The following is a 14764-nucleotide window of genomic DNA, read 5'->3' as shown; positions in this document are numbered from 1 at the left end:
GGATGAACTGTGTTAACCGGAATATTGAATTGACCCAGTTCTGCTGCAGCTGTGATGCAACTTTGGATCACGCAGGGCGAAATTGGATGTCAAGTATGCCGACAGACCAGGTGTAGCCCGTAAACCCGCGGTAGCCCTGGAGACGATACCATGATGCTTCATTCATTACCAACATCTTTCATCGTTTGGCCGCAACGCTTCACTTCCAAGAATGCTGCAATTGCCCAGGTATGATGATTTATTAAAATGGCTCTTTGTCAAGTCTGTATAGTATATGCACTTACCAGACTGGCAATTGACTTGCATCCCATTGTCATACTGTTCGGCATCAGTTGGCACATAGAAGTGCAACGTCTAATTTGCCAAATTTTGCGACAGTCTTTTGAACAGAGCGTTTTGAAGTCTTTCTCTGAGATGATATCGACCTGCACAGTGAGGATTGAATCCTCTACACCGGCCAAAGATGATCGAGGGTGTCATCAATCAAAGTCTGCTTCGACTAGGCGAGTCTTTCTCCATCGATGTCCACAAGAGCAACTTTCGCCCCTTCTAACAGGTATCAACGCGCTAATTCTAGGCCAATATTGCCCGTCGCACCGGTCAAAATGGCCTCCAGGCCTTTCAGGCGATTGGGAATAGCTTCCTGTGCCCAGGGGGTGACAATTGGTAAGTTGATTGCGACATGATAGTACCTAGTCAGTTAGTTTGCGGTCTGATTATAGTTCTATAGAACTTCTACAGAGCACGGAGTGCACTTTACCTCATATCAGTGTTAGTACCCCTCACTTGACGTTGGCATTGTACTATAGTACCCGGTTGACAAAGCATTCACCTTGCGGGGATCCCATACACTCCTCCAGCTTGGAACCTTGGAATGGGTTAGGTCAACATCAAATCTTCTTTCAAATATTGCACATGTGTATAGTCACTAGTGTATTGCTTAATGAGAGGTTAAATGCCCGAGAAAACAGTGTACCATCATGAACCCCTGCAGTCATGCCCGATTACGTGGCTTACAATCCCCACTAACCATTAGCACGACCGAACTGGGTTAGTTCGACGCCTGAGCAGGCTGAGCTACATAGCGCCTTCACTTGATAACCTATCGTCAAGTAGTATTTGACCATCACCGGTCGGATAAGGCCGGCGGTGCACCGGTGCTTTTTGTTCTCATAAAACTCTCATCCGTACCTGCATCTTGGTTTGTCCCCTTGGGAACCTCGATTTTCACTGGTCATCCTCCTACTCTTTTGCGCCCCAAAAGCGAAAGCTTATCCCTATCACCATGGGTCCAGATACCAAGGTGTCACAGAAATTCAGCTTTCTTCTGGCTCCACCCCAGAAAAAGAAATGGATGAGTCGTGTGCTACGACCGGGTGTTTTGTTTTTGGTCCTGTTTATCTGGGGAATACTACAATTCTCTCAAGGGTCTTTCATCTTCAAGAAACCTCACAAACCTCACAAGGGGCATCATAAATCCCCACCACCAGATGAGGCCTTCAGCTGGGAAAATGTGAGTTGGAGAGAATTGCGTTATCTGGGGGCGAAACTTACATTTGCATAGATTACACCCGAGAAACACCTGGTCTATCACCCCTGCTTTGATGAATACCAATGCGCCCGCCTTGAAGTGCCGATGGACTGGAACCGCACAGATGGAAAAGGCGCCACTGTAGAGGTCGCAGTCATCAGGCTGCCCGCGAAAGTTCCGGTTACAGATCCGCGATATGGTGGTCCCATTATCCTGAACCCCGGTGGCCCCAGCGGGTCTGGGGTCTCACAGGCCATCAAGCGGGGAAGGATGCTCCAGGATCTCGTTGATTTTGGAGAATCACCTGAAAGTCCCAATTCCCAGTCCGAAGATGCGAAGTATTTTGATATTGTCAGCTTCGACCCCAGAGGTGTCAACAATACCACTCCCGCGTTCTCCTGTTTTGCAAATCCAGAGGATCGCATTGCATGGACATTTCAAACAATAGCCGAAGGCAATATCGCCAGTTCAGATATTGCATTCGACACACTCTGGGCTCGGGGCCAGGCTCTCGGAGAAACTTGCACAAATCCTAGTTTGTTCGACAAAGATGAGTCGGAGTGGCTGGGCCGTTTCATGAACACCCCTACAGTTATCGCAGACATGGTTGAGCTGGTCGAGAGACATGGTGAATGGCGAGAGAATGAAACCAAAAAGTTACTCAAGAAAAGCTGTGCACACAAACTCCCTCGGGCCGAGAAGAAGAAAGTCCTAGAGAAGAATAGCTGGAAGCGTGGTGAAGAACGGCTTCTATACTGGGGATTCTCTTATGGTACAGTTATTGGAGCTACATTCGCCGCGCTACAGCCGAACAAAATCCATCGCTTGATAGTCGATGGAGTGGTTGATTCTTACGACTTCTATGCTGGGAACTGGCTTGCTAATCTGCAAGATTCGGATGGCGCGCTCAATACATTCTTTGAAAATTGCCATGAAGCCGGACCTCAGTCCTGTCCATTTGCATCTGATGATTTGCAGGACTTGAAAGACCGCTTTCAGAGAGTGCTAGAGGATCTTAAACGTAGCCCTCTTGCTGTTCCCGCATCAAAGAGCAGAGGACCCGAGATTGTCACTTACAGTGATATCCACACTTTAGTCTTCTCATCCCTCTACTCGCCAGTTGATTCGTATCCACTTGTGGCACAAGTATTTACAGATCTTTCCCAGAGAAATGGCTCTTCTGCTGCAGACTTCAAAGCCTATGCACGGAAGGAAGGTATTGACGAAAAGCATGCCAAAGAAGTCCTGTCTAGTGTGTTATGCACAGACGGAGCTGATTTCCGTGGAATGAACAAGTCTGAGTACAGGGAGTACTTGAAGGCTCTTGAAGACCAAGGGCACTTTATTGGAGATGATTGGGCGGCTCTTCGGTTGTCATGCCCCGGTTGGAATATTCGGCCAGCATGGGAGTTCAACGGTAAGCTACATGCGAAAGATTTACTAAATATGATGAGATATCCTTGATGGTCAACTTGTTTGCTAATCAAAGATTCTCCAGGGTCCTTTGTTCAAAACACGTCACACCCGCTACTCTTCATAGGAAATTCTTTTGACCCAGTGACGCCTCTTCGAAAGTGTGGAATATTGTCAGCAATTAAGGACAGGGGCTAATCAAATATAGCGCCTTTAAAATGTCGAGTGGATTCTCTGATTCTCAAGTTCTACATCAAAATTCAACGGGCGTAAGTATCCCCATTTAACGAGCGACTTTGTTTCCAAGATATTAGGTTCAAATATTAACATTATTGATATGAATAGCACTGCTCACTTTCTGCTAAATCCGATTGCACGTCTGGAGTAGTCAGGAACTATTTCCAAACGGGTGAGCTCCCTGCTCCCGGGACGATCTGTGAGGTTGACGAGCGACCCTTTAACCTTCCAGGAATATCGGGAGAGTCTCTCCAGGAATGAAAGGCCGGACGAGAACATTGAAGCAGCACAATATGTACAAGTGATATTTGAAATGAGGTGCCTCAAAGAACGATTTGCCTCAGTAAGGCTGTTCTAAATCGGTGTGATGTCGTCTTGTCATCAGTAGTGATTATTGAAGTTGTGCACTCATCCTGGGCACTACTTGTAGGTAAAATCGATATATTATCGATCTTTAGTGTAGGTTCTCCGGTACTGCAAGATAACATGATCTGGGGGAAGAGATTCGAATTAAGACTGAAGCCAGAGCAGACCTGCGTCCATTCATTTACATCGCTTGTAACCGAGTTTTCCCAGTTTGGTTTTCCAGAAGAGTTGAACTGTGCAGACAGGGTGCATCCCGTAGCACCGGAAAGAGATATTTTATAATCAAATTGACCAGTATAGTGACCGCTTGTTGGGCTACTGAATTCATCGGTGTAAAGCAAAATGAAATTCTCGCCATTAAAGGTTTTTGTCTTCGCGGATCTAGAGTCGAGATAATATCAGTCACATACCCTATAACGAGAAAAAAAAACCGGGGATGCTTGAAGCCTTCTCACAGGTAGTATGAGCCTTCGGAGGCCTCGACAGGGTCATTAATAATTTCAGAGTCCGTGTTGGCTATTAGGCGCCATGTATCCAGAGATGCGGTCTCGAATCCACCATTTGACAGTATGGACACCGGGGTTTGATAATTTGATAAAGCTGCCACTTGATCTGACTCGGACATGGTCCTTGAAATGGCAGATCCAAGTAATGAGAAGGAAAAGAATGAAAGTGTTGGAACATGCATGTTGCTAGCGAGTGGAATGCCTTAAATCGACTCGGATTGGCAAAAGAATAAAGGGAATGTGACAAAGGAAGGACGTCTCGTAGAAGAAAGGAAAAAAAGACTCAAGGAGCGTAGAAAGAATGTGTCGACAGAGATTCAGTCAGCCGAAGAACTATGAGAAAGGAGCGCAAAAATAGTAAGAAAAATGAATTGATACTAGTAGGATGCCTGAGAGAGGGCTCGTGCCAGTGGCGCTCAGGGCACAGAGCCATACAATTTTGACCATTCCATGTGGGGAGAGCCTCAATGCGCCGAAATATCCGACGAACGACTAGTATTGATTTAGTAATTCTCGTTGCTTACTTTTTCATATTAAGGCGGCCAGTGCTAAGACATTTTAGCCAGGAACCACTCGGCTTGGGTTTGTTCGCCGGCTATTTTCCCCCCCTTGTGGTGCAAGTGGAGGCCTTATCGCCCCATATATCACCAATAGAAGCAGATTTCGCCGACCAGGCTAGAAGTAATATCCAGCGTGTAAACCATCCAGATGTAAGCGAATTTAATTTTCGAGTTCGAAATTATGGATTGATATGAGATGCTAAGCGAGAACTTAGACTAATGCATAGATGGAATAGTTTGTGAATAATTTCATTTCAACGCCTTGGTACTCATGTGCCTTCAATTATTGCTAGGAATTTCCATTATCCGTCCCGATCTGAAGACCGGTGAAGTCACTTAGATTGTAACCGGCATCGCCGCCGAGGAATCTAAATGTCAGACCGGATACGATGGTTGGATTTCCTGAAATCGTGATCTGTTGCTCATCCCCAGGTACCATGTCCAGCGCATTGTCACTAAACTTGACTCCGTCCCCTTCTTCAAAGACCAGGCATTTGACAGGCTTAGTAACAGATAGATTCAGGGTCTGATCTTGATCATCAGAGGCCGATCTTGAAATTGTGACCTGTAGCTGTGGATCTGGAAGATCAATATACTTGAATGGCTGTGGCCAATCAACATCTCGGGACACAAGTTCGTCGTTTACCCACAATCGGGCGGCCAGCACGTGTGGTTCAGGCTCCGCGATGTGATCAATTATGCCATCTGTGATGATGTCGGTTGTGCCATTTGCAACAATCTCGATATCCTGCCGCAAAATCGGAGGCCGTAATTCTGCTCCAGTATCGATAGAAATGAACCGTAGCTCCACAGTCCCACGAATAACGTGGGGTTTGTTGCTGGCGATCCATAGCTCATACTTACTGGTCAGTGGTGGCTGGGCATGGACCACACTCCAATCATGATGCTCACGTCTGACTGAGACAGTTACAGGATTCAGAACTCGTTTCACGGCATAGTAAGCAGGTTTCGGTCGCAGGAAATAATCAACAATCGCCCAAGAAATAGTGGGCCAGCAATCATTCAACTGCCAAAGGAGAGCCCCTCCACAGTGTCGTTCATTACCCCATTGTCGGCGCCAGCCACGGTAACCAAACATCATGGTTTCAGCTTGCATAACCTGGGTTTGATATATGTATGCCTGTTTCTGTTAGTGGTCTGTAGTCCTACTGTAAGGTTCAGATTGGGTAAGGGGGAGCATACCCCCAAGCTGTTCTCTTTTGGAGCTCTAAAATTCTCAACCAGATAGGTTGCCAGCCGTCGCTCATGACCATCAGCCTTATTATGAAAATCCATCAATCTTGACTGGGGGTGACGGTCGTTTTCGTTTTCAGCGAAATGATTGATAGTTGACATGTGTGGGAAAGCTTCCATGCCAAATTCGCTATTAAACCGGCCACCCAGGGTGTCAAAGATCTGGTATTTCTCCTGGGTGCCATGCCAGACTGAGAAGCATTAGTAGAGATTACATCACCGGATGAAAGAAACATACCATTCCATTGATGCATGTCACCCACTGTGGGATCCGATGAAAGTTTCCCATCGCCCCACGGGCTACCAGGGTGATAGAACGTGTCTGGAGCATGAGCTGTCACGACTTCTGGTAGTAGCTTTTCGTAAATGTAACGAGCAGGGAAGTCTGTTTTGAGCCAGCTTTCTGGGTCTTTGTCGTTGTAATCATAGGTCAGACCCACTGATTCCTGCACCTGATAGTCCTCGTTATTTCCAACATAAATCACAATTGATGGGTGGTGTCGAAGTCTCTGCACATTGTAGACAGCTTCCTGCCGGATAGAGTCAAGAAGAGTCGGCCACGTTGGATAATTGCCGCATCCAAACATGAAGTCTTGCCAAACCATTACTCCTAACTCATCGCAAGCGTCATAAAATGCCTCGTCTTCATAAATTCCACCGCCCCAAACTCTGGACACACATCACATTAGTTTTCGCACTCAACAGAAAATGGCATACGTACCTTATCATCACCTGGCGACCTTCCACCATAAGCTCGATCCATCTGCGGTATTTATCCGAGGTAATGTTGGTCAGAACACTATCTGCGGGTATCCAACAGGAGCCGCCACAGAAAATGTCCATCCCGTTGATGCGGAAGAAGAAAGACTTTCCATGGCTGTCCACTCTTTGGATCACTTCAGCTGTGCGGATACCGAATTGCTTTGACTGTTCATCAAGAAACTCCTCTCCGCGGAGCAGATGGACCGATATTGTGTAGCGAGTCTGGTTACCGTATCCGTTTGGCCACCAAAGCTTCGGTCGATTTACACGAAACGAAACTCTAGCTTCATTATCACTAGACACAGGGATGTCCTGAGTGGCTATTGTATACCCATCAAGACTTAGACAAAATCGAGCCTTGTAGTCATCACTTTCATTTGCTTCGAAACGAGCAACAGTGAGGACTTCAGCCACAGAATGATCGGCTGAAAGCTTCACCTGGGGCCATACATCATGAACGCGCGCTGTGTAGATTTCCAGTCGCACTGGGCGCCAGATGCCTGCGGTCATCAGCACTGGGCCCCAGTCCCAACCCCAGTGGTATTGAGCCTTTCGGGCAGCCAGACGAGACATGTCTCCATTAAAACCAACCCATTTGTGGGAAGGGTGTTGGCTCCTGATTTCCTGGGCTTTAAGCTTAGCACAGTCGAACTCAATCTCCAGTGTGTACTCGCCCTCGGCCTCCATTGCTTTCGTTACGTCCACACGGTGTCCTAAAAACATGTTGTCGGACTGTAAGATGTTTTGATTGTTAAGTTTCACAGTGGCAAATGTATCAAGGCCCTCGAAGACCAATTCAATGCGAGCATTTTCGGGGATCTCGGGCTTTTCAAAGGTGTTGCGGTATATCCAAGATTTCTTATTCACCCAGCGTGCTTTAAGCTCATTGAACCCTCGAAAGGGATCTTCCAATCTGCATAAGTCAGTAATGCAATCAATTGCTCTATCACCTTGGGGATCTTATCATTGTGATTACTTTTTGTTGGCTAGGAGATCTTGTTGCACGACCGAAGGCACCTTGGGTACGGGCATCCACTCCTCCTCCTCTGCATCACGATCTCGGAAGGTCCATCCAGTGGACAATTCATGGGAGTTTAGTATCATGATGTCCGATTGAAAGAAGTTGAAGAATATTGATTTTGGAGACAACAAGCTCCTTGGATAGCTATTTAGATGGATGATGGTCTTATCGATAAGGAACTACCCCACGCTCCTTCCAGTTTTGGCGCGGAGCTCCCGAGACATGTGATCCTGAAACCTTGGCAATCAGGCAATAAAGTATCCTCAGGCACCAATATCAGTGACCCTGCAATTTGCCAGGTGAAACTGAGCAATAACTGTGACACCAGTTGACGGGATGGTGCCACTCACCTACATGGGATCACACCTATGGACGCCTTGCCTCTTTTGACACGGAACAAATACCGTGCAGCTCAGGGCATTATTCTCTGATTCCTCTTAAAGAGGGGACAGACCCTCCTTATTTAGGCTGTTATATTCACATGGCAACGCTAGGCAACTCTGTTTTTCCCCTTACCCAAACCAAGGATGGAAGGGAGCGTTCGCATCGACCAATTCAGAAACCAAAAATCTGACATGCCCTGAAAATCACCACCTGGGCAACTTGAACCCCAAAGATTCTACGCTAACGTGCCTACCCGGGCGGACCAGTCCTTCTAACCGAACCAATGATCGTCTGTCTCCCGGAGTCCGAAATGAATCGACCCTGAGTCATTTACTTGTCTTCCCAAAGGAGACGCTAGACTCAGCCTTGGCGCTGCAGTGCCTCCCCAAAAGAATGTACTTGAGTGTTTCTACATCCTTGGGCTGCCGAAGCCATACCCCGGAGCTCATCTCCAGACCCCTCATGTAGCTCGGCACTAGCATGTTGAAACTTACTGCCGCCTCTTTCACCTCGGACCCTTCCCTCAAAGCAGGCATTGCACCTGACCTGAAGACTCGACGTTGGTCTTTGCTTTTTCGGTCAGAGCAGTGATTGGACCATACACTGGCACAACAGTGCCCCGCATGATCAATAAATGAGGGTCTGTGTCCTAGTCCCGCACGACTTAATTTCCCTGTGGTTGTTTCCATTCCAGCATGCAATACATCCTCATTCTCTCCTTCAAGTTTCCAGTGTGTGGACACAGCGCCGTGCTTAGTATAGACTATACTTTGTGATGAACAAGGTTCAAGTAGAACCACTCTCCAATAAGACATATTATTTTGGGGGTTCAAATGTTGTATGTAAGCTCAAGGAATACTCTGATAATTTATTACGGTCATACGGAATGAGATATTGCAGACAAAGAAAATAACCCACAGACCTAAGCATGTCTTGGTATGCGATTTCCCCAGACGATCATTCGATGCTCTGCAAGGTCCGTTTCAATTCGTGCAGCTCGAAGCGTCTTTCTAGCCGAGTGGGTGGCTCTGGAGAAATTGATGAAGGGGCTTCGGCGCGTGGAGAAAAGCCGGCAGAGCATGGATTCCCCATATTATCCCCCAATCCTGTGAACCCTGGTCTGTTTTATGTGTGGCGTTGGTCTGTAGTAAGTGCGTCAGAGTGTATACGGATCTCACTCGGGTTGGACTTCCAAGGTTGATACTCGGGAATAGTAAGCAGAATTTTTGGGAAGTCTGGGGGCCGATTCTGAGCTTGAGAAGTAGCCTGATGTCTCCATTATCGATTTATCCATCCCAACAATATCAACTTCAGATTTTGATCCCAAGTTACTCAAGCTCAGAGAGCCACATTCCTAGTAAGCGAGGCTACACTCGGGAACCCCGAAGTCTATAGAGAACCCCGGTCTGTTCCCTGAAATGCGGGGGAGAAGCCCAAATTAGTGGCACTAGAGTGTCTACTTTACGCCACTTTGGCAATTGGGCTAAATTGCTGCTTGCCATGATCTTCGGTTGCAGTGGACCCTCCTGACATTTTCTCCTGGCTACATCCCCCTCATCACAGTGGTCATCAAAATAGCTGTTCATAGCACAAAATGGCCCCTTCTTCCACTTCATAGTCACTCGGCACTTTGAACGAGACACTTCAGTCTTTCTATACTGAATTGCTGTTCCCCTATTTCGGCCTTGGTGATACCGAAAAATCATACGACTACGATTTTATCCCACCAATGTCGCCCTTGCAATAACCTGCGACATCTCGAACTATGTGATCTCCAATTCTTCATTTCGCCATTCCTGTGTCACAACCATGTTTCATACATTTGAGGGGTTTGAGAACCCGACAACCACAACCCCTGCCAAAACACGGCCTGTCAATGAGCGACGTGAGTCTGTCAGCCGTCGAGTGACGACCTTGCGCGCATGTACATCTTGTCGACATCGCAAGATTAAATGTGATGGTGAAAAGCCGTGCGAAGCATGCAGATGGTATAAAAAGGCAGATCAATGTCATTACTCTGATCCCAGGCCATCTAGAAGGTGAGATTCAAGTTTCGTTGTACAGAACATAGTACGCAGCTAATAAAATATTTTATAGACATGTAGAAAAGCTTTCAACAACTTTGGATGAATATCGCGGCATCCTTGGAAGACTGTTTCCTAACGTACCACCTGAGTCCCTGGTCAACCTTTCACGAGAAAAATTACTTGAGCTCATATCAGCGCCACCGTCGGCTATACAGGCACATACCAATGCACATGCCGCTTCACCATCTACCTCGGGCTCTATGGAAGCCCATGTATCCCCGCTATCCAATGAAGATGACAATCTTGAATCACTCCAAACCATGCCAGTCGAGCTTGACGATATTCGCCATGTTCATGGCATAGATCTAGTAGAGGGTGTCTCTGACGATGTCAACGCCCTCTCCTTATCTTCTCGGCAGCCTTCATCATATCTGGGAGTTTCATCTATCCAGGCTGTCCTCAAGGTCATCTTATGGCTTGATCCAGGCTGCGCCTCTTATTTTGCCCGTACTCCACCAATCAACTTACGCGAAGAGATATCTCTTGACTACGATGCACAGAATGCTTGGCCTCCTCAGCGACCTGTGACTCCACCTCAACCTTCCATCCCACCAACTGAAATGCAGATGCTGGATGCCTACTTCACCTACTTCCAAGCGTTCGCTCCCATGGTCGATGAGAAGATCTTCCGGGAGACGTATATGACTGGTCATCGCAAGGATGAGCACTGGCTTGCTTTGTTAAATATTGTTCTCGCCCTTGGTAGTATAGCTGCCACAGGTCCCGATGACAACACACACCAAACATACTTCTTGCGTTGCAAGAGCCACTTGAGTTTGAGTTCTCTTGGTTCTTCTCATTTAGAAACCCTTCAGGCCTTAGGCCTCATCGGTGGGTGGTATTGCCACTATATCAGCCAACCGAACCTGGCATACTCTCTTCTCGGTGCCGCCTTGCGCATGGCAGCCACGCTGGGCCTACACAAGGAGTTTTCAGATACTCGCCAGGTAGCCAATCCAGCGAATTTAGCATCAATGGATCTCAAACGCCGAGTCTGGTGGTCGCTCTTTGTCATGGATACATGGGCGGGTATGACACTTGGCAGACCTAGCATGGGTCGTTTTGGACAGTATATCACTGTCAAGTCACCGAATTACCGAGACAAGGTCTGTATTTATCTTCATCAACTGATGTTTGTCGCTAATTATTCTATAGGAAAATTTCCTCGACATCCTTCCACTGGTTGAAAACATTCGTTTTGCAAAAATTGCAACACAGGTCCAGGAGTCGCTGGCGGCTGCTCCTCTTGTCAAGCACCAAGAGATGTCGCATGCAGATGCACAGCTCCTAGATTGGTGGGAAAACCTTCCACCGATTCTCAAGGATCATGAGCCATGCTCTGAGTCTATCAGCACTGTTCGCACTGTCATGCGATGGCGATACCACAATCAACGGATGCTGATATACCGTCCCACACTGCTGAGCTACGCTATGCGTCGTGTCCCTTACATTGCACTTCGTGTTGAGGAGCGAACAGCGATTGAGAAGTGTCGCGAGGTTGCTGAGCTTTCCATTCAAAACATCGCTGCCACAGCCCAGCTCAATCAGCTCTGTGGCTGGAATGCGGTGTGGTGGACATTCCAGGCATCCCTAGTACCCCTTGTTGGGTTATTCCTCAATGACCCCACAGCTGATGATCCGCGGGCCTCGATCGAGTCATGTCAAGCTCAAGTTGAGATCGCCATGGCAACCTTAGCCAGGATGTCATCTATTGGCCATACAGCGCAGCGCTCACTGGAGACCATGTCTCGAATCTACGAGGCAAGCAAGCGAGGTGAAGATATGATTACATCGACAACCGCAGGGCCTGCTTTATCGAATCTATATTCCGCTGGCCGGGATCTTAGCTCGCTATTTTCGCCTCCGGAGCCTGGTCGCATGGGGATGTCGATGGGAGAGAATGGCATCCCTACATCTGTCTCAGCTCCTTTGATGGATGACTCGGGACAATTTCTCTGGGAGTATTTGAGTTGGAGCGATAACAACCTTTGGCCTGGTATGGATCTTGATCATCGTAATGATGCGATGGCCGTTTTGACGCCCGACCATGAAAAGGGCCCCAAGTTTGGGACCGACCCATATTTTGAGTCTTTCCCTGATTCTTATTTTGCCAATCAGCCTTTATACTATTGAGCGTTAGTCTGTAGGGACATCTGGAAGCTCTGCTCTGCTCACCTTTCTGCTTGAAAGCTGTTGTGATTATGCACACCTTTATACATCGACCAACCTTGGAAGTATATGTACTAGACGTGACCTCGGTAGTATCTGCAATATTTGAAGGCTCGGATGGATCAAACATTTGAAGCAATATACGCAACTTGAACTTCTCCTTCTAATGTAACTACTACGGAATCCATGACCCAATTGTACCTGGCTCATGCGAAATTGAAAATTGTAAATACCAGTAGTGATAACTGGCACTTGATAGTCAGAATATTTTTCTGCCTCGAAGACTTCTGGACAAGTGTGATACATTCTTCCAAGGAATCTGTAGACTAGCCTAGTAGGTAATATTTAAAGTAGAACCTTGTAAGCCCTGGAGATTCAAAAAAACATTACCGAAAACGAAGATGAAAAAGAAAAAGATGTGAGATTGGAGGTTTTCACTCGGCCTAGTCGCTCGGCCTAGGAATTCCAGAACCTTGAGCATAAAAGCCACACGCCTTAAGCCAATTAGGCCAACGGAGCTATCATATATTGATGGAATTTTTTTTTCACTTATAGTCCTGGGCAATTCCATAACTCCCCTGCCCACCTGCCAGGTGGGTGCAGATCAGAAACCGCTGACTCAGAAACCGCTGACTCATCATCGCGCTGACATCCACCTGGGCATGGATGGATGGATGCGAGATTCAATCTCAATAAACAGCACTTGACCACACTCGATGAAATGATAAGCCAATCAAAATAGGTTTGCTCCTCGGCTCGAAAGTTTGGATACTGGTGCTCATCGATTGGGAAAAATATTCCAATTGGGATTCGACTGGAGTTCGTCAATCACGACCTGTCGCTGGAAAGGGGATTGACCCCTCGAAAGTGACCTCAAGTGTTATCAGTGAATGTTGCCCAGGTAGAAGATGGGCATTTTTCATTCTCCCGCCAGGGTGTTCGTTGGTGCCACGGCTCTCCGTCTAGTTCTGCTGATTTACGGCGGCTGGCAAGATGCTAATTCGGCTGTGAAGTACACCGATATTGACTACATGGTCTTTACGGATGCTGCGCGATATGTCTCCAAGGGCCAAACACCATATGCTCGAGACACATATCGTTATACGCCACTCTTAGCATGGATGCTCCTACCGACCGCATGGGAAGGCCCGGCTCCTTGGTCAACATTAACTTTCGCCTTTGGCAAGGTGCTCTTTGCCTTGGCTGATGTTTTGGCTGGCTGGCTGGTCGTGCAGCTCTTGACCCGATGCTATCGATTTTCACCTGAAAGAGCACTACGCTACGTTGCTGCCGTCTGGCTGTGGAATCCCATGGTCGCCAACATTAGTACCCGCGGCAGTTCCGAGGGGCTACTTGGCGTGTTGGTTGCAGGGTTGCTTTGGGCTACCTTGACAAGACGGGCTATTCTTGCAGGATTGATCCTTGGACTAGCGGTGCACTTCAAAATCTATCCTTTCATTTATGGTGCATCCATTCTATGGTGGTGGGATGCAGAATGCGATGGTGCTGCCCCGACGAACGACCTCAGTATCATATCACGGGCTATTCGATTTATCACGCCATCTCGTGTGAAGTTGACACTGACGGCTCTTATCACCTTCGCTACTTTGAACCTTGTCATGTATCTCCAATATGGTTTGCCATTTCTCCACCACACATTTTTCCACCATCTCACTCGCATTGACCACCGACACAACTTCTCGCCATATGCCACTCTACTTTATCTGACTTCAGCGGGAAATACCACATCGCACTTCGAAGCTCTCGCTTTCATTCCTCAGCTGGTACTTGCAGTGGTCGCTCTCCCGTTGGTGCTGGCTAAAAAGAGCCTAGCAACCGCCATGCTGGCCCAAACATTTGCTTTCGTCACATTTAATAAAGTGTGCACCAGCCAGGTTCGTTTTCCGTACATTCCCTTTGTATTATGCCATGGAAAAAGCTAACCCCATTCAAGTACTTCATATGGTATCTCATTCTACTACCCTTCTACCTTCCCACTTCCAGCCTCGTACGTAGGCCTAGGCTCGGTATTTCGGCGGCTGTTTTATGGGTCATTGGTCAGGTATGTTAATCTGAACTTGGATTAGTTTTGTCAAAATTGACTGACTGACTCTGTATTAGGCTCTTTGGCTCCAACAAGGCTACAACCTGGAATTCCTGGGTCTTTCATCCTTTGTCCCTGGACTTTTCCTTGCCTCACTATTCTTCTTCGCCGTCAACATCTGGATTCTGGGTATTATTGTTTGTGACGCAGGTGGAGCAGAGGATATTGTCCCTCGAGACAAGAAGGATTAGTTGAACCTTGAGATCAAGTCAGTTCTCATTTCTGTTGCCTGGACTGAGAACAAGTCGAATCGCACAATCTTGGGTTCTGTATATTATTTTTGAAGCTTAATATCCATCATAGAAGGCGTGTATACAATCAATCAGTTAAAATGTTGCAGTCAATTGATACTATGAATGCATGAAGACCT

The 14764-nt window shown here is 47.3% G+C and overlaps 4 protein-coding genes across 4 annotated transcripts; 3 read left to right on the top strand and 1 right to left on the bottom strand.

The window, feature by feature from the left end:
* Positions 1-1285: 1285 nt before the first annotated feature.
* Positions 1286-3332, top strand: N7483_005367 (uncharacterized protein; the record flags this gene model as incomplete). The annotated part of the gene is made up of 4 exons (XM_057088804.1): positions 1286-1513; positions 1565-2948; positions 3153-3213; positions 3290-3332. 4 exons carry the CDS (start codon positions 1286-1288, stop codon positions 3330-3332), a joined length of 1716 nt encoding a protein of 571 aa, XP_056948633.1.
* Positions 3333-4902: 1570 nt separating this feature from the next.
* Positions 4903-7733, bottom strand: N7483_005366 (beta-mannosidase; the record flags this gene model as incomplete). Its single annotated transcript, XM_057088803.1, has 5 exons — positions 4903-5754; positions 5817-6058; positions 6106-6536; positions 6589-7542; positions 7606-7733. The coding sequence occupies 5 exons, from the start codon at positions 7731-7733 to the stop codon at positions 4903-4905; spliced, it is 2607 nt and encodes an 868-aa protein (XP_056948632.1).
* A 2110-nt stretch (positions 7734-9843) lies between these two features.
* N7483_005365 (uncharacterized protein) lies at positions 9844-12254 on the top strand (the record flags this gene model as incomplete). The annotated part of the gene is made up of 3 exons (XM_057088802.1): positions 9844-10073; positions 10132-11227; positions 11277-12254. 3 exons carry the CDS (start codon positions 9844-9846, stop codon positions 12252-12254), a joined length of 2304 nt encoding a protein of 767 aa, XP_056948631.1.
* Positions 12255-13198: 944 nt separating this feature from the next.
* On the top strand, positions 13199-14585 carry N7483_005364 (glycosylphosphatidylinositol-alpha 1,4 mannosyltransferase I; the record flags this gene model as incomplete). The annotated part of the gene is made up of 3 exons (XM_057088801.1): positions 13199-14185; positions 14245-14352; positions 14412-14585. The coding sequence occupies 3 exons, from the start codon at positions 13199-13201 to the stop codon at positions 14583-14585; spliced, it is 1269 nt and encodes a 422-aa protein (XP_056948630.1).
* Positions 14586-14764: the final 179 nt, after the last annotated feature.

Source organism: Penicillium malachiteum (assembly GCF_028827825.1).
Source record: "Penicillium malachiteum strain IBT 17515 chromosome Unknown utg000002l:1.0-8849297.0:1.0-8852440.0, whole genome shotgun sequence".
In the NCBI taxonomy this organism is placed as follows: Eukaryota; Fungi; Ascomycota; class Eurotiomycetes; order Eurotiales; family Aspergillaceae; genus Penicillium; species Penicillium malachiteum.
This window is presented reverse-complemented; position numbering and strand designations above follow the sequence as displayed.